General features: G+C 40.5%; 1 protein-coding gene across 2 annotated transcripts in view; it reads right to left on the bottom strand.

Annotated features, from left to right (window-relative positions):
- BORCS5 (BLOC-1 related complex subunit 5) overlaps positions 1-21,847 on the bottom strand; it is a 101,821-nt gene that overhangs the window by 16,945 nt on the left and 63,029 nt on the right. For both annotated transcript variants that reach the window (XM_078075621.1, XM_036076233.2), the window contains exon 3: positions 15,499-15,656. In XM_078075621.1, the coding sequence (XP_077931747.1) occupies positions 15,499-15,656 (158 nt within the window). The remainder of the gene's footprint in view (positions 1-15,498; positions 15,657-21,847) is intronic.

Below are 21,847 nucleotides of genomic sequence, written 5' to 3'. Positions count from 1 at the left end.
CAGCCCCAGCTGTCTAGGGGCATGTCGAGGGCAAGCAAACTAGGGGGGGAAGAGGGCTGCTGTTCACACATGCTCATATGTCAGTATCCAGAATTAGAAGGGAGTTAAATCTTGGAGCAGTCAAATAACTGGGTTGTGCTCCTGCCTCGCCAAAAAATACAAGCCTACATTTCCAAAGGCAATTAATAAACTAGATTGGGCCCACTTCCAGGATTTCAGCCTTTTGGCAGGACAGTGCTGGTGTAAAGGAAGTGTGGGGCCAGGCCCAAGGAAGTACTGTACGGTCTACCTTACAGCCAGACAAACCAGAAAAAGCCCAATCCCCCATCCGCATTTCCTGCCACCCAAGACACCAGTTGTATTTCTTACCAAAAAGAAAGTTGCCCAAAGGACAAGAATGGGGGAGAACTATAATTATATTGTAAGGTCTCAACCTGAAATTTACAACAGAGTAACTTGTAAAATAGAAAGGGAACACAAAACTCTCTTTTAAATACCCTCGCACGTTAGCAAAAAGAAGCCCAACATCTCAATGATCTTGTCAAAATTTGTGTTTTAAGTTTTAAGTAAACACTCCCAACCCATTTCATAATTTGAGGTCAAGCAAACAGAAAACAGTGTGAGGGTATGTTTAAAAGCAGCAACAGGAATCTAACAAGGCTGAACTTTAAAGGAGATTCAGTTCAAGGCGGTAAAGGGTAACAGCTTCACGAGGCCAGTGATTCACATGAACCGGGCTTTTAATTGAAGGAGCTACAATGAAGGCTACTGCCACCTCAGACACTGATTCTCTGTGCAACACTGTAAGCGATTCATTTAACCTTGACCAATCTCTTCCCCAGCCCCGTGGGAGGAAGCATGGTACAGGAAGTCAGGCCAAATACTTGGAAAATGGCTCCACCTAGGTCTTAAAGATTCCAGTACTGTCAACAGAAAGAAATCCCTGCCCAGCTCTGTGTGCCGGCCCATGCCTGGTAGCTCACTCCTTCAAACACCAGTTGAGCGTCTACTGCATGAAAAAGGAATAACTAAAATAAAAATGAAAGGGGCGCCTGGGTGGCTCAGTTGTTAAGCATCTGCCTTTGGTTCGGGTCATGATCCCAGGGTCCTGGGATTGAGGCCCACATTGGGCTCCCTGCTCAGTGGGAAGCCTGCTTCTCCCTCTCCCACTCCCCCCTGCTTGCGTTCCCTCTCTCGCTGTGTCTCTATCAAATAAATAAAAAATCTTTAAAAAAAAATAAATAAAATAAAAATGAAAGATTCCAAAGAAGTAGAATATAAGTAGTATGGTCATGTAGGAAAGAGGGCTGGCGATCTTCTATCATATCTTATCATTTTACCTAGAATAAAAATCTTGGGCAAATCCCAAAGAAACTCAAGGACCTTGTTTTCTTTATTTGTGCAATGAAAGGGCTGCATCAGAAAAAATTTAGGGTCTCTTTGTTTTTTGTTTTTTAATTTTATTATGTTATGTTAGTCATCATACAATACATCATTGGTTTTTGATGTAGTGATCCACGATCCATTGTTTTCATATAACACCCAGTGCTCCATGCAGTACGTGCCCTCCTTAATACCCATCACCGGGCTAACCAATCCCCCCTCCCCCCTCCCCTCTAAAACCCTGTTTGTTTCTCAGAGTCCATAGTCTCTCAGGGTTCATCGCTCCCTCCAATTCCCTAGGGTCTCTCTGTAATCCCATGTAATCATGTGGCTTTCTCAGAACTAAAATTCTTTCTTACACCTGTTCATCTAAACCTCCATTCAATGCTTTATATTGGTTTATCCTAGAATAGCACGCTTATCAACACATCCAAGAATGAAAAACACAGATTACCAGAATCACACCATGAATTTAGTCTCAAGGCCTTTGAGCCAGCACACAATAACCATAATGAAATAAACCTAGTGGTTTTATCTTAGTTCACAAACTATTCCAATCTAGGAACATACTTACCCATTGACAGCAACTACAGTGAGGCAGAAACATGATCCAGGTCAGTGACAAGAGCTGCTCCAAATGTCTCAACTATGTCTTCCTGAGACTGTGTATTTGCCACCTGCCCTTCTCTCCCAAATCTCCTGCCCCTGGGGAAGGCACCCTCATTAGGAGGATTTATGTTCCTTTCACTTTTCAGTTAACCCAAATTTCAATGGTTGATGTGACCTAAAACTAAAAGTGTCTGCCTGCCAACTTGAACCTTAACTAGAAATGAGTTATCACAGAAAAATCACTGAAATGACAAGAGTGATGTGTCCGCAGCCTAGAAGCCAAGGACTAATCATTCACTGCCGTCCAGTTGCACGGTTCTCATGATTCATGCTCCCAGGCACTGGTTTGTTACTCACAAAGTAGAATAAACAATTAACCACAAAAAATTACACATACCACATATCCTTAGCATGGAAGAAACCATGCAGGGCTTGAGAGAAATCAAGAGTGGGCTAAAAAATTGTGTCTTGCCTCTACTTAGTTCTTTATCGTACTTGGGTTGTTGAGAGTACAGCTTAAAACAAGCCAATATTCAGGCTGCTACTGGTATCAAGAAAGTACATATAGGCCAATTCATGGCATTAGGGTTATTAGGTTTTTCTCTTTAGTCATTAATTATATTAAAAACAACCGACAAGAGCCAACACTGTAGTGTTTACCATATGGCACACAAAGTCCTAAGTACTTCCCAGAGAGTAACTCATTCAACCCTCACCAAAACCTTTCTGAGGTGGATACTATTCTTACTCTATTTAACAGAAGAAGAAATTGAGGCTCAGAAGGACTGAGTTACTTGTTCAAGGTCACACAGCTAGTTAGAGGCAGTGCCAGGATTTGAATCCAGGCAACGAGGCTCTGGAGTTTGCACGTAGAACCACTATGCAGAAGCACCCACAAATATAAGGTACATGCTATCCCCCCTTAGCTGAGCCCTCCGTGACTCCCAGTGCTCACTCTCAGTGAATGACCTCCCCTCTTCTTCAGAGGGAATACACAGGCTCCTCGGTTTGGCTGGTCTATGCCGGTTACCCTCTTTTTATAAACTTGTCCAAATTCTCCCTGTTCTCTCAAAACAAATGCCCTAGGGTTCTAAATCCCACCTCTCTTGCTGCCTCAGGGACCCTGCTCCAAGACCCTTTCTATCCTTCATCTTCAATCTCTTCTTTTCTGTCTCTTCGCCATCACCCTGTGAACATGTTCAGGTATACCACCTGTAAAACAAAACAGAACACCAAACCCTCCTTTGATCTTCATCCACGTTTAATTCCGTAACTTTGGCCACTACCTCACTCCATGACCCTGGATAACTTGCTTACCCTCTCTACTAGGCTTCACTTTCCGCATCTAAATAATGAGGGCACTGGCCCAGAAGATCTCTAAGGTCCTGTGAACTCTCATGTTCTATGGTTCTTAATGCAGAGTAGAGTTTTTTGAACAAGTTCAGTTTCTTCACTGTTACCTGAAGCCTCAAAGTTAATTTTCTGCTAAGACTGCCAAGGTGTTCCTGTAACCAGCAGTGCTCCCCTCCTTCATTCCATTCATTTCCCAGAGTCTGATTTCCCTTTAAGAGCTGGCTTCAACCTCACCTTCCCCAGCATAGCCTGATCTTTAACTCTTATAGCACCTCAGTTAGGGACCACAGTGGAGCACTCTCCATCAATAGTGCCTTATCTTTCATGTTACTGTCCTGCATATCTCTGTTCCCTCACTTAGACTAAGCTCTCAGCGAGCAGGCACTTTGTCGCATTTCTCTGTAATCCCTAAAAACCTTCACACTGAGTAGGTCTGCAACAGTTGCTCAGTGATGCTGGTCGGCTGACTGAGGGGTCCCCCAGGAGCCACCAAGGAAACTGGTGATGGGTGTGCATTAATTACAAGGCTCTCTGGGAAGGAAGACTACCTCTATCTCCTACTCCTCTCTCAGACACATGAATTTGTAAAACACAGACTTTTTATTCAAGAGCATCATCCAAATTTAGGAACAGGAAAGCTTAGCTAACTCCCTGATTTTCTTTTATCTGAATCAGAACAGTTATAGCCATGTTTCCCTTTGATCCAAACTTAAAGTGACTGCAGGCCTGTAACTTTATGAGTCTCTAGTTGATCCAGGTTCTACACTTCCACTAATACATATTCTCTAAGGTTATTAAGTTCCTTACTTTTCAACACATACAGCATTATGTTACTTCCTCACACTTGCAACCAAATTTCCAGGAAACATCTGGAATAATATTAGAGAGTTGGTGTTATATCAAAACTACATCCTCTGCTTTATTCATTTGGAAGTGACTAATTTCAACCCAGAGGTTAGAAGTGAGCACAGATGGATGTGTATGTTTTAGGAGTTTGCTAGCACTTACCAACAGAGATGCCAAGTCACTAATGAAAACCCTAGAACAGTGCTCACCTCCTTCACCTTCAGAGAACTACCAAGGTACCGCATACCATGGGTACTGTCCTTTCTCTGTTCTGTAACAACCCCAGGTAGCACTCAAAGTGAATCCCAAAGTTCCTCAAACAATTTTAAACTCAGTTTGTTTAAAATGAATGCTCCAAAACACTGGTTCTCAACCCTAGTCACATGTTAGAATCATCTAGAGCACTTCCATAAATACCAATGCCTAGCTTCCTCCCTTCTCCACTCACCACCCTTCAAAGAATTGTATCTAACTGGTTTAGAGTGAGACCTATACATCAGTTACTTCTTAAAAGCACTTCAGCTATACTGATAAATGAAGGTATTATTATTTTAGGTATGACAACAGCATTATGGCTGTGTTTTGGAAAAGGCTCTCTTAGTGGAAAAACTGATGAAATTCAAATAAGGTCTCCGCTTAGTTACTTATGTGGTACTGATATTAATTTCCTAATTCTGATCATTGCACTAAGGTTCTGTAAAATGCTCACTTTAGAGGAAGCTGTGTGAGGGGTATAGAGGAACTCTCTAAATTATTTTTGTGACTTTTCTCTAAGTCTAAAAGAGTCCTTTACTTTTAATGATATAGACTTAGGGGCGTCTGGGTGGCTCAGTCGGTTAAGCTTAAGCTTCCAACTCTTAATTTTGGCTTAGGTCATGATCTCAGGGTCCTGAGATTGAGCCCCACATGGAGCCTGCTTAAGATTCTCTCCCTCTCCCTCTGCACCCCCATGCTGCTTGTACTCTCTCTTAAAAAAAAGATACATACTTAAATGTTTATGAATGAAATTATATGCCTGAGATTTACTGCAAAATAGATCAGTTGGAGAGGTGGCAGGGAGTGAGTCGGGGTATAAACGAAACAGGACCTTACACAAATTGATGCCTGTAGTGAGTAGCTGGGCAATGAGTACATGAAGATTCACAATATTTGTCTACTTCAGTGTGTGTGTGCATAAAATTTTCCATCCTAAATACTGGAGGTAGAAATTCCCAGGTGATTCTAACATATATTCAGGGCCAAGAAATACTGCTTGAGAGTCTTGGAAATGAGGTATAATGAGGAGCTCTATCTAGTACAACAAGCTACAAAATACCTGCTCTTTGATGCTGAGCTACTAGTTTAATCTTTCTGTATTACACTTTCCTAAACTACAAAACAACAGAAATGTACTAAAGACCTTTCAAAAAGACGAGAAGCCTTATGAAATAGATTTACTGTTCTAAAACCTCCTAAGAGTTAACATCATAGTTAATTTCTAGCACGGTAATCAAAAATTGTAAGGTCTTGTGTCTACAAAAGCAATTCCCAAAGAATGTACTAAAAAACACTACCTCTGTAAGATGTTACCTAAGATAAGGGTTCTGGGATCAGATAGGTTTGAAAAACACCAGTTTTGGGGCGACTGGGTGGCTCAGTTGGTTAAGTGACTCCCTTCGGCTCAGTTCATGATCCCGGGGTACTGTGATCTAACCCTGCATAGGGCTCCCTGCTCAGCAGAGAGCCTGCTTCTCCCTCTCCCACTCCCCCTGCTTGTGTTCCCTCTCTCGCTATCTGTCAAATAAATAATAAAATATTAAAAAAAATAAATAATAGATTTTCAATTTCCAGACTCCTGAGGGTGTCAGATGCTTAGACCAGAAGAAAACAAAGAAAAAGGTTAAATCTTCTGACATGGGATGGTAACTGTCCTTCAGTCTTGAAATTATTTTGGGATACCCAAATCATGTTGAACCAGGCCAGTCTCAACTGAGTTGAAGATCACATTTGCATGAATATATGAAAGGATGGATCTGAGTTGAGTTTGAGGGAAAAAATGTACATTAGAAAATCTTATTTAAAGAATTGGAACTTTGGTCAGAGGAGCAAGATGGCAGAGGAGTAGGAGACCCAAATTTTGTCTGGTCCCAGGAATTCAGCTACATAGGGATCAAACCATCCTGAACACCTACAAACTCAACAGGAGATCGAAGAAAAGAATAGCAGCAACTCTCTGAACAGAAAAGTGACGACTTTCTGGAAGGTAGGACATGCGGAGAAGTGAATCCGAGGCGATATTCGAGGATAGAAAGCGGGGAAGGGGGCCTCTGTTGGCCACTTCTGGCAAGTGATAGAGCAGCGGGGCACAAAATCGGAACTTTTAGAAGCCTGCTCTGCTGAGGGATGTCGCTCCAGTGGCTAAGCGGGGGTTGGAACCCTCGGTGGGACAGTGTGGTCTCAGGACCCTCGGGATCACAGAAAGACCAGGGGTGCCTGAGTGCGGCAGAGCTCCCAGGTATCGGAGCGGGGAAGCCGGCTGCAGAGACGGAGCCGAGGAGTGGGCTCTCAGCTTGGGGTCGCCATAAACCGTGATCCGCGGCACAGTCGGGCCACTGCTCCTCCAGCAGGGACCCAACAAGTGGCAGATCTGGGGAGACTCCCCTTCCTCCCCCGGGAGGAAGGGCGCAGGAGCGCACCACAGGGATCTGCTGGGTTTGGCGACTCCACACCGAGTTGGGTGCCAGAGATAGAAACGCTCGGTCACAGGCCGGGTGAGCACGGAGTGCGGCCGGAGATGGGGAGACGGGAGTGACTGACTGCTTCTCTCTGGGGGCGCACTGAGGAGCGGGGCTCCGAGTTCTCGGCTCCTCCGGGGCGGAGACTGGGAGGCCGCCGTTTTCACTCTTGTCCTCCAAAGCTGTAGGGAAAGCTTGCAGGGAACAAAAGCTCCCGAGAGCAAACCCAAGCTGATTACTTAGCCTGGACCTGGCAAGGGCAGGGCAATTCCGCCTCTGCAAGGACATTTGGGAACAACGGCAACAGGCCCCTCCCCCAGAAGATCAGCAAGAACAGCCAGCCAAGACCAAGTTTACCGATCAATGAGAACGGCAGAACTCCAGCACTAGGGGAATACTGCACATGGAATTCATGGCTTTTTTACCATGATTCTTTAGTCTTTCAAAGTTAACTTTTTTTTTTAAAGATTTTATTTATTTATTTGAGAGAGAGAATGAGAGAGAGAGAGCACATGAGGGGGGGAAGGTCAGAGGGAGAAGCAGACTCCCTGTTGAGCAGGGAGCCTGTCGCGGGACTCGATCCTGGGACTCCAGGATCATGACCTGAGCCAAAGGCAGTCGCTTAACCAACTGAGCCACCCAGGCGCCCCTCAAAGTTAATTTTTTTTATTTTTCTTTTTCCCTTTTTCAACCAACATCTTATCAGTCCCTTTTTTAAAAAATCTTTTTTATTTTTCATTTTTAGAGTCATATTCTATCTCTTCATAGTAGTTAACCTTATTTTTGGTATATATATATATAAGTTGTTCTCTCTTTAAATTTTGGGATACAGTTTCTTCTAACAAACCAAAACACACCCTAAATCTCTAGTGTATGGCTTTATTCTAGTCTCCTGCCTGATCACATTCTCTCCCCCCCTTTTTTTTTAAATCCTTCTTTTCAACCAACTTCTTATCAATTCCTTTTATAAAATCTTTTATAATTTTCATCTTTACAATCATATTCCATCCCTTCATCGTATTTACCCTTATTTTTGTACATATATAAGCTTTTCTTTCTTTAAAATTTTGGGAGGCACTCTCTTCTAACAGACCAAATATGCCCAAAATCTACTGTGTGGCACTGATCTATGCACCAGCCTGATCATATTTGATCATATTCTGTTTTTTGTTTGTCTGTTTTATCTTTTTCTTTTTTCTTTCTTTCCCTTTCTTTTCCCCTGGTTTCAGGTCTCTTCTGATTTGTTTAGTGTGTATTTTTCTGGGGTCGTTGTTACCCTGTTAGCATTTTGTTCTCTCATCCATCTATTCTCTTCTGGACAAAATGACAAGACGGAAAAAATCACCTCAAAAAAAAGAACAAGAGACAGTACTGACTGCCAGGGATCTAATCAATACAGACATTAGTACGATATTGGAACTAGAGTTCAGAATGATGATTTTAAAGATACTAGCTGGGCTTGAAAAAAGCATGGAAGATATTAGAGAAACCCTTTCTGGAGAAGTAAAAGAACTAAAATCTAACCAATTCGAAATCAAAAAGGCTATTAATGAGGTGCAATCAAAAATGGAGACTCTAACTGCTAGGATAAACGAGGCAAAAGAGAGAATGAGTGATACAGAAGACCAAATGATGAAAAATAAAGAAGCTGAGAAAAAGAGAGATAAACAACTATTGGATCACTAGGGCAGAATTCGAGAGATAAGTGATACCATAAGACGAAACAATGTTAGAATAATTGGGATCTCAGAAGAAGAAAGAGAGAGAGGAGCAGAAGGTATATTGGAGCAACTTATAGCAGAGAACTTCCCTAATTTGGGGAAGGAAACAGTCATCAAAATCCAGGAGGCACACAGAACCCCCCCTCAAAATCAGTAAAAATAGGTCAAAACCCCGACATCTAATAGTAAAACTTACCAGTCTCAGAGACAAACAGAAAATCCTGAAAGCAGCTCGGGGGAAGAGATCTGTAACCTACAATGGTAGAAACATTAGACTGGCAACAGATCTATCCACAGAGACCTGGCAGGCCACAAAGGACTGGCGTGATATAAACAGAGCACTAAATGAGAAAAATATGCAGCCAAGAATACTATATCCAGCTAGGCTGTCACTGAAAATAGGAGAGATAAAAAGTTTCCAGGACAAACAAAAACTAAACGGATTTGCAAACATGAAACAAGCCCTACAAGAAATATTGAAAGGGGTCCTCTAAGCAAAGAGAGAGCCTAAAAGCGACATAGACCAGAAAGGAACACCGACAATATACAGTAACAGTCACCTTACAGGCAATACAATGGCACTAAATTCATATCTTTCAATAGTTACTCTGAATGTAAATGGGCTAAATGCCCCAATCAAAAGACACAGGCTATCAGCCTGGATAAAAAAACAAGACCCATCGATATGCTGTCTGCAAGAGACTCATTTTAGACCCAAAGACACCCCCAGATTGAAAGTGAAGGGGTGGAAAACCATTTACCATGCCAATGGACACCAAAAGAAAGCTGGGGTGGCAATCCTTATATCAGACAAATTAGATTTTAAACCAAAGACTATAATAAGAGATGAGGAGGGACACAATATCCTACTTAAAGGGTCTATCCAACAAGAAGATCTAACAATTGTAAATATCTATGCCCCTAACATGGGAGCAGCCAATTATATAAGCCAATTAATAACAAAAGCAAAGAAACACATTGACAACAATACAATAATAGTAGGGGACTTTAACATCCCCCTCACTGAAATGGACAGATCATCTAAGCAAAAGATCAACAAGGAAATAAAGACTTTAAATGACACACTGGACCAAATGGACTTCACAGTTATATTCAGAACATTCCATCCCAAAGCAACAGAATACACATTCTTCTCTAGTGCCCATGGAACATTCTCCAGAATAGATCACATCCTAGGTCACAAATCAGGTCTCAACCGGTACCAAAAGATTGGGATCATTCCCTGCATATTTTCAGACCACAATGCTTTGAAACTAGAACTCATCACAAGAGGAAAGTCGGAAAGAAGTCAAATACAGGGAGGCTAAAGAGCATCCTACTAAAGAATGAATGGGTCAACCAGGAAATTAAAGAAGAATTTAAAAAATTCATGGAAACAAATGAAAACACAACTGTTCAAAATCTTTGGGATGCAGAAAAGGCAGTCCTAAGAGAAAGTATATAGCAATACAAGCCTTTCTCAAGAAACAAGAAAGGTCTCAAATACACAACCTAACCCTACACCTAAAGGAGCTGGAGAAAGAAGAGGAAATAAAGCCTAAACCCAGCAGGAGAAGAGAAATAATAAAGATAAGAGCAGAAATCAATGAAATAGATACCAAAAGAACAGTAGAACAGATCAACGAAACTAGGAGCTGGTTCTTTGAAAGAATTAACAAGACTGATAAACCCCTGGCCAGACTTAACAAAAAGAAAAGAGAAAGGACCCAAATCAACAAAATCATGAATGAAAGAGGAGAGATCACAACCAACACCAAAGAAATACAATTATAAGAACATATTATGAGCAACTCTATGCCAGCAAATTAGATAATCTGGAAGAAATGGATGCATTCCGAGAGATGTATTAACTACCAAAACTGAACCAGGAAGAAATAGAAAACCTGAACAGACCTATAACCACTAAGGAAATTGAAGCAGTCATCAAAAATCTCCCAACAAACAAAAAGCCCAGGGCCAGATGGCTTCCCAGGGGAATTCTACCAAACATTTAAAGAAAAATTAATACCTATTCTTCTGAAACTGTTCCAAAAAATAGAAATGGAAGGAAAACTTCCAAATTCATTTTATGAGGCCACCATTACCTTGATCCCAAAACCAGGCAAAGACCCCATCAAAAAGGAGAATTACAGACCAATATCCTTGATGAACACAGAGGCAAAAATTCTCACCAAAATACTAGCCAATAGGATCCAACAGTACATCAAAAGGATTATTCACCACGACCAAGTCAGATTTATCCCTGGGCTGCAAGGTTGGTTCAACATCCACAAATCAATGTGATACAATACATTAATAAAAGAGAGAACAAGAACCATATGATCCTCTCAATAGATGCAGAAAAAGCATTTGACAAAGTACAGCATCCTTTCTTGATCAAAACTCTTCAGAGTATAGGGATAGAGGGTACATACCTCAATATCGTAAAAGCCATCCATGAAAAACCCACAGCGAATACCATTCTCAATGGGGAAAACCAGAGAACTTTCCCCCTAAGGTCAGGAACACGGCAGGGATGTCCACTATCACCACTGCTATTCAACATAGTATTAGAAGTCCTAGCCACAGCAATCAGACAACAAAAAAATAAAAGGCATCCGAATCGGCAAAGAAGTCGTCAAACTCTCACTCTTTGCAGACGATATGATACTTTATGTGGGAAACCCAAAGACTCCACCCCAAAACTGCTAGAACTCATACAGGAATTCAGTGAAGTGGCAGGATATAAAATCAATGCACAGAAATCAGTGGCATTCCTATACACCAACAACAAGACAGAAGAAAGAGAAATTAAGGAGTCGATCCCATTTACAATTGCACCCAAAACCATAAGATACCCAGGAATAAATCTAACCAAAGAGGCAAAGGATCTGTACTCAGAAAACTATAGACTACTCATGAACGAAATTGAGGAAGACACAAAGAAATGGAAAAACGTTCCATGCTCATGGATTGGAAGAACAAATATTGTGAAGATGTCAATGCTACCTAGAACAATCTACATATTTAATACAATCCCTGTCAAAATACCATCAACTTTTTTCAAAGAAATGGAACAAATAATCCTAAAATTTGTATGGAACCAGATAAGACCCTGAATAGCCAGAGGAATGCTGAAAAAGAAAAGCAAAGCTGGTGGCATCACAATTCCGGACTTCAAGCTCTATTACAGAGCTGTCATCATCAAGACAGTATGGTACTGGCATAAAAACAGACACATAGATCAACGAAACAGAATAAAGAGCCCAGAAATGGACCCTCAACTCTATGGTCAACTAATCTTCAACAAAGCAGGAAAGAATGTCCAGTGGAAAAAAGACAGTCTCTTCAACAAATGGTGGTGGGAAAATTGGACAGCCACATGCAGAAGAATGAAACTGGACCATTTCCTTACACCACACACAAAAATAGACTCCAAATGGACGAAAGACCTAAATGTGAGACAGGAGTCCATCAAAATCCTAAAGGAGAACACAGGCAGCAACCTCTTCAACCTCAGCTGCAGCAACTTCCTCCTAGAAACATCCCCAAAGGCAAGGGAAGCAAGGGCAAAATTGAACTACTGGGACTTCATCAAGATAAAAGCTTTTGCACAGCAAAAGAAGTCAACAAAACCAAAAGACAACCGACAGAATGGGAGAAGATATTTGTAAATGATGTATCAGATAAAGGGCTAGTACCCAAAATCGATAAAGAACTTATCAAACTCAACACCCAAAGAACAAATGATCCAATCAAGAAATGGGCAGAAGACACGAACAGACATTTTTCCAAAGAAGACATCCAAATGGCCAACAGACACATGAAAAAGTGCTCAACATCGCTCCGCATCAGGGAAATCCAAATCAAAACCTGAATGAGATACCACCTCACACCAGTCAGAATGGCTAAAATTAACAAGTCAGGAAAATGACAGAGGTTGGAGGGGATGCAGAGAAAGGGGAACCCTCTTACACTGTTGGTGGGAATGCAACCTGGTGCAGCCACTCTGGAAAACAGTGTGGAGGTTCCTCAAAAAGTTGAAAATAGAGCTACCCTATGACCCAGCAATTGCACTACCGGGTATTTACCCCAAAGATACAAATGTAGTGATCTGAAGGGGTACGTGCACCCCGATGTTTAAAGCAGCAATGTCCACAATAGCCAAACTATGAAAAGAGCCAAGATGTCCATCGAGAGATGAATGGATAAAGAAGATGTGGTATATATATGTATGTATGTATATACCTACATGTAGGTATGTATATACCTACATATGTATGTATATATATATATACATACACACACACACACACACACACACACACACACACACACACAATGGAATATTATGCAGCCATCAAAAGGAATGAAATCTTGCCATTTGCCACGACGCGGATGGAACTGGAGGGTATTATGCTGAGCGAAATAAGTCAATCAGAGAAAGACATGTATCATATGATCTCACTGATAAGAGGAATTCTTAAATCTCAGGAAACAAACTGAGGGTTGCTGTTGTGGTGGGGGGCAGGGGAATGGGGTGGCTGGGTGATAGACATTGGGGAGGGTATGTGCTATGGTGAGCGCTGTGAATTGTGTAAGACTGTTGAATCACAGACCTGTACCTCTGAAACAAATACATTATATGTTAAAAAAAAAAAAGAAGAAGAAGATAGCAGGAAGGGAAAAATGAAGGGGGGTGGATTCGGAGGGGGAGATGAACCATGAGAGACTATGGACTCTAAGAAACAAACTGAGGGTGGTAGAGGGAAGGGGGGTGGGGGGATGGGTTAGCTGGTGATAGGTATTAAAGAGGGCACGTACTGAATGGAGCACTGGGTGTAATACGCAAAAAATGAATCATGGAACACATCAAAAACTAATGATGTAATGTATGGTGATTAACAAAATAAAAAATTTTTTAAAAATTAATAATAATAAAAAAGAAAAACACCAGTTTTATTTCCTATAAGATTCCTAAGAACTTTTTTTTTTTTAAAGATTTTTATTTATTTATTGAGAGAGAGCATGAGAGAGAGGAGGGTCAGAGAGAGAAGCAGACCCCCTGCTGAGCAGGGAGCCCGATGCGGGACTCGATCCTGGGACTCCAGGATCATGACCTGAGCCGAAGGCAGTTGCTTAACCAACTGAGCCACCCAGGCGCCCCCTAAGAACTTTTAAAAAGATAATATGCATTGTGACTTTCCAAGGGTGGTGATGGAATATGCAAAAAGTTTGACCTTCTTCACATGGGACTAATTTTGTAGAATTTATTTTGGAAAACAGTGCTCTAGACCAGTGGTTCCCAAATCTCAGGTAATGGAGAATGGATTCAGTATCGTTTGATAAGCTTATTAAAATAATGATTTACAGACCACATCCTAGACCTACCGGCAGGAGAGAAAAACTAAGTATTAAAACAAACACAATCACATCTGGGATTTAAATCTCTATAGATCATAATATAGTAAAATATGTTTATAATATTTGAAAGGCCACAACAATGCCAACCAATATGAAAATATAAAATGACAATTTGGAATGCTCTTCCAAATAAAAGTATTTAAGCCATGAGAGAAACATATATGTATATATTTTATGAAAGGTAAGTAGTAAAATATTAGAGGTGTTGGCAAATTTAAATCTATCAATATACCTAGCGACAACTTTGTAATCTCAAGGATTTACGACATCTATTTGCAGTGATTCTCAACCCTTTACTTGTGTGCTTCCTCATATCCATCTTCTTCTTGTGCCTGAGTCAATGACCAGGACTATTTTGTTAAACAACTCCAGGAGCTGCCATTAACATGAGTGGTTTCTCCAAGATTGAGCTCCTGACCTTTTCTTTATATGAAACTACTTCAAGGTATCAGGAATCTTAATCCCTTCTTTACTGAAAACTTTAGAAAATGTATGTACTATACCATGCAGCAGCCCAGTCAATGATATATTTCAGTGTTTAACTGAAGTACCTTATTATTCTTAATAATTACTAAACATCTGTAGAACACACTTCAGTTTTCTAAGTCCTTTCACAGGAATTACCTTGTTCCTTCCCTCACAAAAACCTTGTGGATATAATAAGCATAATTATTTTCATTCAACCAATAAAAATCACTGAGCTTTTCATGTGCTCATACTGTGAAAAAATAATTGAAAGAGATATCAAGGCTCCTGCTCTCATACCCTATTGGAAAACAAAATATAAATTTCATATAGGAAACAGCTAAAGTCAATTCAAAGATTTGAATCAGCTAGAGCAGATTAGTATGGCAGGACTTTACATACTAATAGCAGCTAACACTTACTGAGCAATTTTAATCTTCATTCAACCCTTGGGATAGGTTACTACTCTTTTTCAGATCAGAAAACTGAGACCAGGGGGCGCCTGGGTGGCTCAGTTGGTTAAGCGACTGCCTTCGGCTCAGGTCATGATCCTGGAGTCCCGGGATCGAGTCCCGCATCGGGCTCCCTGCTCGGCAGGGAGTCTGCTTCCCCCTCTGACCCTCCCCCCTCTCATGTGCTCTCTCTCATTCTCTCTCTCTCAAATAAATAAATAAAATCTTTAAAAAAAAAAAAAAAAAAAGAAAACTGAGACCAGGAGAAGTTCAGTAACTTATCCAAGCAAAGAAGTGGTGAACCAGGTTTCACATTCCAGCTCCATGGACTACTCCTTTTCATCATTACATTTTACTGCTAGGAAAGACAATCTATCCAAAGCAATGGGGACAAATGTCAAGACTAAATCAGAAAATGACTATTCCCCATAAAGCCTGCATCACTGGCTCTACTTCCCGGTAGAAAAGGACTTGGGAGTCGGAGGAAATCACAATATGAGCCGGTGATTTTATTTTCCCACAGTACATTACCTCTTTGATTCGTTTAACCAAAGCATTCTGATCAAAGGCAACGGCCTCTGCGCACTGATGAAGATGATCCTGATATCGAAGGCAGAGCTGTAACACCTGCTGAGAATCCAATTTCTCCAATTTGGTATTTGTTGGGGAAGTCTGGCCACTCAATAGCCCTTCAAACAGAAAAAAAAAAAAAAAAAAAAAGAAATGAAATGGAAGTTACTATTAACAAACTTGTTTTATAAGTAACTTAATAAGTTCAGTGAAGACAGGGTAGGAGACTAAAATTTAATCTTCCATCTTTTGTTATATGCTAATGACAATCATAGCAACCATCATTTACGGAGCATCTATTATATACCAAGTACTCAGCAAAATGTCTCATATGCATTATTTTCATACTCATAATTGCACTAGAAAGTAAGGTATTATTAGTCCCATTTCATAGGTAAGAAACTTAAGACACAGAGAGATTAAGTAACTTTCCTAAAGTCACATAGTGACTAGTAAGTGGTTTCTCTAGAATACGGCTCCTGACCATAAGACACTATTTCAAGGTATCAAGAATATAAATCCCTTCTTGAATGAAACCTTTGGAAAATGTATTTATTTAATTTCTTTTAATAATTACAATGATTGTCTGACTTTAAAACAAAGGTTGCAGCCAGGGACAAAGAAGGGCATTACATAATGATAAAGGGATCAATCCAATAAGAGGATATAGCAATTATAATATTGATGCACCCAACACTGGAGCACCTAAATACATGAAGCAAATACTAACAGACATAAAGGAAGAAAATGAAGAGTAGGGGACTTTAACATCACAGTTACATCAATGGATAAATCATTCAGACAGAAAATCAATAAAGAAACACAATGGCTTTGAACAACACATTACATCAGATGGCCCTAACAGATACACACAGAACATTCCATCCAAAGATGGCTGAATATCCATTTTTTTCCTTCAAAGATTTATTTATTTACTTACTTATTTGACAGCAAGCGAGCAAGAGAGCACAAGCAAGAGGGAGGGGCAGAGGGAGAGGGACAAGCAGACTCCCCGCTGAGGAGGGAGCCCGATGCGGGGCTCAATCCCAGGACCCTGGGATCATGACCTGAGCCAAAGGCAGACGCTTAACTGACTAGGCCACTCAGGTGCCGCAGAATATACATTCTTTTTAAGGGTATATGAAACATCCTCCAGGAAGATGATACATTAGGCCGCAAAACAAGTCTTAATAAATTTAAGAAGACTGAAATCATATCAAGCATCTTTTCCAACCACAATGGTATGAAACTAGAAATCAATTACATGGAAAGAACTGGAGGGATGCCTGGGTGGCTTAGGCCCTTAAGTGTCTGCCTTCAGCTCAGGTCATGATCCCAGGATCCTGGGATCAAGTCCCAGATTGGGCTCCTTGCTCGGCAAGGAGTCTGCTTCTCCCTCTGCCTGCTGTTTCCCCTGCTGTGTGCTTTGTCTCTCTAACAAATAAATAAAATCTTTTTTAAAAAAATATTTTATTTATTTGAGAGAGAGAGAGAGAGTGCACAAGTTGGGGTGTAGGGGCAGAGGGAGAGGGAGAAGCAGGCTCCCTGCTCAGCAGGGAGCCCAACTCGGGGCTCAGATCCCAGGATCCTGGGATCATGACCCAAGCTGAAGGCAGCTGCTTAACTGACTGAGCCACCCAGGCATCCCAATAAATAAAATCTTAAAAAAAAAAGGGGCGCCTGGGTGGCTCAGTCGTTAAGCGTCTGCCTTCGGCTCAGGTCATGATCCCAGGGTCCTGGGATCGAGCCCCGCATCGGGCTCCCTGCTCGGCGGGAAGCCTGCTTCTCCCTCTCCCACTCCCCCTGCTTGTGTTCCCTCTCTCGCTGTGTCTCTCTCTGTCAAATAAATAAATAAAAAATCTTTAAAAAAAAAAAAAAAGAACTGGAAAAAATACAAACACATGGAGGCTAAAACAACACGCCACTAAACAACCAATGAGTCAATAAATAAATAAAATAGGAAATAAAAAAATACATGGAGACAAATGAAATGAAATGGTCCAAAATCTTTGGGACACAGCAAAAGCAGTTCTAGGAGGGAAGTTTATAGTGATATAGGCTTACTTCAAAAAACAAGAAAAATCTCAAATAAATAATCTAACCTGACACCTAAGGAGCTAGAAAAAAAAGAACGACGAAGCCCAAAGTTAGTAAAAGGAAGCAAATAATAAAGATGAGAGTGGAAATAAATGAAACAGAGACTAAAAAAACAAGAGAAAAGATCAATGAAACCAAGACCTGGTTCTCTGAAAAGATAAACAAAATCGATAAACCTCTGGCCAGACTGATCAAGAAAAAAAAGAGAGAAGACTCAAAATCAGAAATGGAGGAGAAGGGGCGCCCGGGTGGCTCAGTTGGTTAAGCCTCTGCCTTCGGCTCAGGTCATGATCCATCCGGCTCCCTGCTCAGCGGGGAGACTGCTTCTCCTTCTCCCGTTCCCTCAGCTTCTGCTCTCTGTCAAATAAATAAATAAAATCTTAAAAAAAAAAAAAAGAAATGGAGAAGAAATAATAACTGACAACACAGAATACAAAGGATTATAAGAGACTACTATGAAAACTTATATGCCAACAAATTGGACATCCTAGAAGAAATGGATAAATTCCTAGAAACATACAATCTTCCAAACTGAGTAAGGAAGAATAGAAAATTTGAACAAACCAATTACTAGTTATAAAACTGAATCAGTAGTAAAAACAACAACAGCAACAGTAATAGGCTCCTTTCAAACCAAAGTCCAAGAGCAGATGGCTTCACAGATGAATTGTACCAAACATCTTAAAAAGAGTGAAAGCCTATTCTTCTCAAACTATTTCAAAAAACAGAAGAGGAAGGAAAACTTCTAAATTCATTCTTTAAGGCCAGCATTACCATTACCAAAATCAAAGACACTACAAAAAAAGAAAAACACAGGCCAATATCCCTGATTAACACAGATGCAAAATTCCTCAACAAAATATGAGCAAACCGAATTCAACAATACATTAAAAGATCATTCAAGTCAAGTGAGATTTATTCCATAGATGCAAGGGTGGTTCACTATTCACAAACTAGGGAATGTGATACATCATATTAACAAAAGAAAAGTTCGGGCGCCTGGGTGGCTCAGTCATTAAGTGTCTGCCTTCAGCTCAGGTCATGATCCCAGGGCCTGGGATCGAGCCCCACATCGGGCTCCCTGCTCAGCGAAGAGCCTGGTTCTCCCTCGCCCTCTGCTGCTCCCCCTGCTTGTGCTCTCTCTCACTGTCAAATAAATAAATAAAATCTTAAAAAGATAGAAACCATATGATCATCTCAATATTCAGAAACAGCATTTGATAAATACAACATCTATTCATGATAAAAACTCTCAATAAAGTGGGTTTTTAGGGAACATACCTCAACATAAAAAAAAATGAAACACAGCTAACATCATACTCAATGGTGAAAAACTGAAAGCTTTTCCTCTAAGATCAGAAACAAGACAAGAATGTCCACTCTCACCACTTTTATTCAACATAGTACTAGAAGTCCTAGCTTCAGCAATCAGACAAGGAAAAGAAATGAAAGCATTTAAATTGGTAAGAAAGAAGTAAAACTGTCATTATTTGCAGAAGACATGATGCTATATATAGAAAATCTAAACACTCCACCAAAAAGCTCTTAGAACTAATAAATGAGGGGCACCTGGGTGGCTCAGTTAAGTGTCCGCCTTTGGTTCAGGTCATGATCCCAGGGTCCTGGGACCAAGCCCCACAGCAGGCTTCCCTGCTCAGCAGGGAGCCTGCCTTCTCCCTTTCCCTTTGCCCCTTCTCCCTGCTCGTGCTCTCTCTCTCAAACAAATAAATAAAATCTTAAAAAAAAAAAAGAATAAATGAATCCAATAAAGCTGCAGGATATAAAAATTAATATACAGAAAAACCTGTTGTACTTCTACACACTAAAAATGAAATAGCAGGAAGAGAAATTTTAAAACTCCCAATTAAAATTGCACCCAAGGGGCTCCTGGGTGGCTCAGTTAGTTAAGTGTCTGCCTTCAGCTCAGCTTATGATCCCAGGGTCCTGGGATCGAGCCCCACATCAGGCTCCCAGCTCAGCAAGGGAGATTGCTTCTCCCTCTCTTTCTGCCCCTCCCCCTGCTTGTGCTCTCTCTCTCTCAAATAAATAAAATCTTTAAAAAAAATTAATTTACATCCCAAAGAATAAAATACCTAGGAATAAATTTAAACAAGGAGGTGAAAGACCTAAACTCTGAAAACTATAAGACATTGATGAAATAAACTGAAGATGACACTAATGGAAAGATATACCATTTGCATGGACTGGAAAAATCAGTATTGTTAAAATGTCCATACTTCCCAAAGCAATCCAGAGATTCAGTGCAATCCCTATCAAAATACCAATAGCATTTTTCATGAAACTAGAATAATCCTAAAATTACACAGGAACCACAAAAGACCTGGAATAGCCAAAGCAATCTTGAAAAAGAAGAACAAATCATAACCCCCACACTTAAAGATATACTACAAAGCTACAGTAATCAAAATGGTATGGTACTGGCACAAAAACAGATCAATGGAACAGGACAGAGAGCCCAGAAATAAACCCACACTTATATGGTCAATTAATCTACAACAAAGGAGCCAAGAATATACAATAGGGAAAAGACAGTCTTTTCAATAAACGGTGCTGGGAAAACTGGACAGCCACATGCAAAAGAATGAAGCTGGACCACTGTCTTAACTCCATACACAAAAGTAAACTCAAAATGAATTAAAGACCTAAATGTGCAACCTGAAACCATAAAAGAAAACACAGTCATCTCTTTGGACATCAGCCTTACAACATACTTATGGATATTTCTCCTTGGGCAAGGGAAACAAAAGCAAAAATAAACTACTGAGACTATATGAAAATAAAAAGTTTTGCACAACAAAAAACAAAAACCATCAACAAAACAAAAAGGCAACCGAGTGAATGGGAGCAGATATTTGCCAATGATATATCTGAGAAGGGGCTAATATCCAAAATACATAAAGAACTTAGACAACACCAAAAGAACCCAATCAATCTGATTTAAAAATGGGCAGAGGACCTGAACATTTTTCCAAAGACATACAGATGGCTCATGGACACATAAAAAAGATGCTCAACATCATTAATCATCAGGGAAATGCAAATCAAAATCACAATGAGATAATCACCTTGCACCAGTCAGAATGACTAGTATTAAAAAGATAAGGGGCGCCTGGGTGGCTCAGATGGTTAAGCATCGGCCTTCGGCTCAGGTCATGATCTCAGGGTCCTGGGATCGAGTCCCGCATCGGGCTCCCTGCTCCTTGGGAGCCTGCTTCTCCCTCTGCCTCTCTCTCTCTCTCTCTCTGTCTCTCATGAATAAATAAATAAAATCTTTAAAAAAAATAAAAAATAAATAAAAAATAAAAAGATAAGAAACATCAAGTGCTGGCAGGGATGCGGAGAAAAGGGAACTCTCAGACGTTGTGGAATGTAAATAGGTGCAATCACTGTGTAAAACAGTTTGGAGGTTCCTCAAAAAATTAAAAATAGAATTACCATATGATCCAGTAATTCCACTACTGGCTATTTACCTAAAGAAAACAACATTAATTTGAAAAGGTATATGCACCCTTATATTTATTGCGGCATCATTTATAATAGGCAAATTATGGAAGCAGCCTAAATGTCCATTAATAGATGAATGGGTAAAGAAGATGTATAGATCTAGAACACACACACAGGAATATTAGTCATAAAAAAATGAAATCTTGCCATTTGTGACAACATAGATGGACGCTTAGGGTATAATGCTAAATGAAGTAATTCAGACAGAGGAAGACAACATAGGATTTCACTTACATGTGGAATCTAAAAAACAAAACAGACTCTTAAATTTTTTTTTTTTTTTTTTTAAGATTTTATTTATTTGCAAGAGAGAGAATGAGAGACAGAGAGCATGAGAGGGAGGAGGGTCAGAGGGAGAAGCAGACTCCCCGCCGAGCAGGGAGCCCGATGCGGGACTCGATCCCGGGACTCCAGGATCATGACCTGAGCCGAAGGCAGTCGCCCAACCAACTGAGCCACCCAGGCGCCCCAAAACAGACTCTTAAATACAGAGAACAAACTGGTGGTTGCCAGAGGGGAGAGAGGTAGGGGGATGGGTGAAATAGGTAAAGGGGATTGAGAAGTACATATTTCTAGTTATAAAATAAATAAGTCATGGAGATCAAAAGTAGAGAGTAGGGAATATAGTCAATAATCTTGTAATAATGCTGTATGGTGGCAAATGGGGACTAAACATCTCGTGGAGAGC

The sequence above is a fragment of the Halichoerus grypus genome, chromosome 6, assembly GCF_964656455.1.
Source record: "Halichoerus grypus chromosome 6, mHalGry1.hap1.1, whole genome shotgun sequence".
Taxonomy (NCBI): domain Eukaryota; kingdom Metazoa; phylum Chordata; class Mammalia; order Carnivora; family Phocidae; genus Halichoerus; species Halichoerus grypus.
This window is presented reverse-complemented; position numbering and strand designations above follow the sequence as displayed.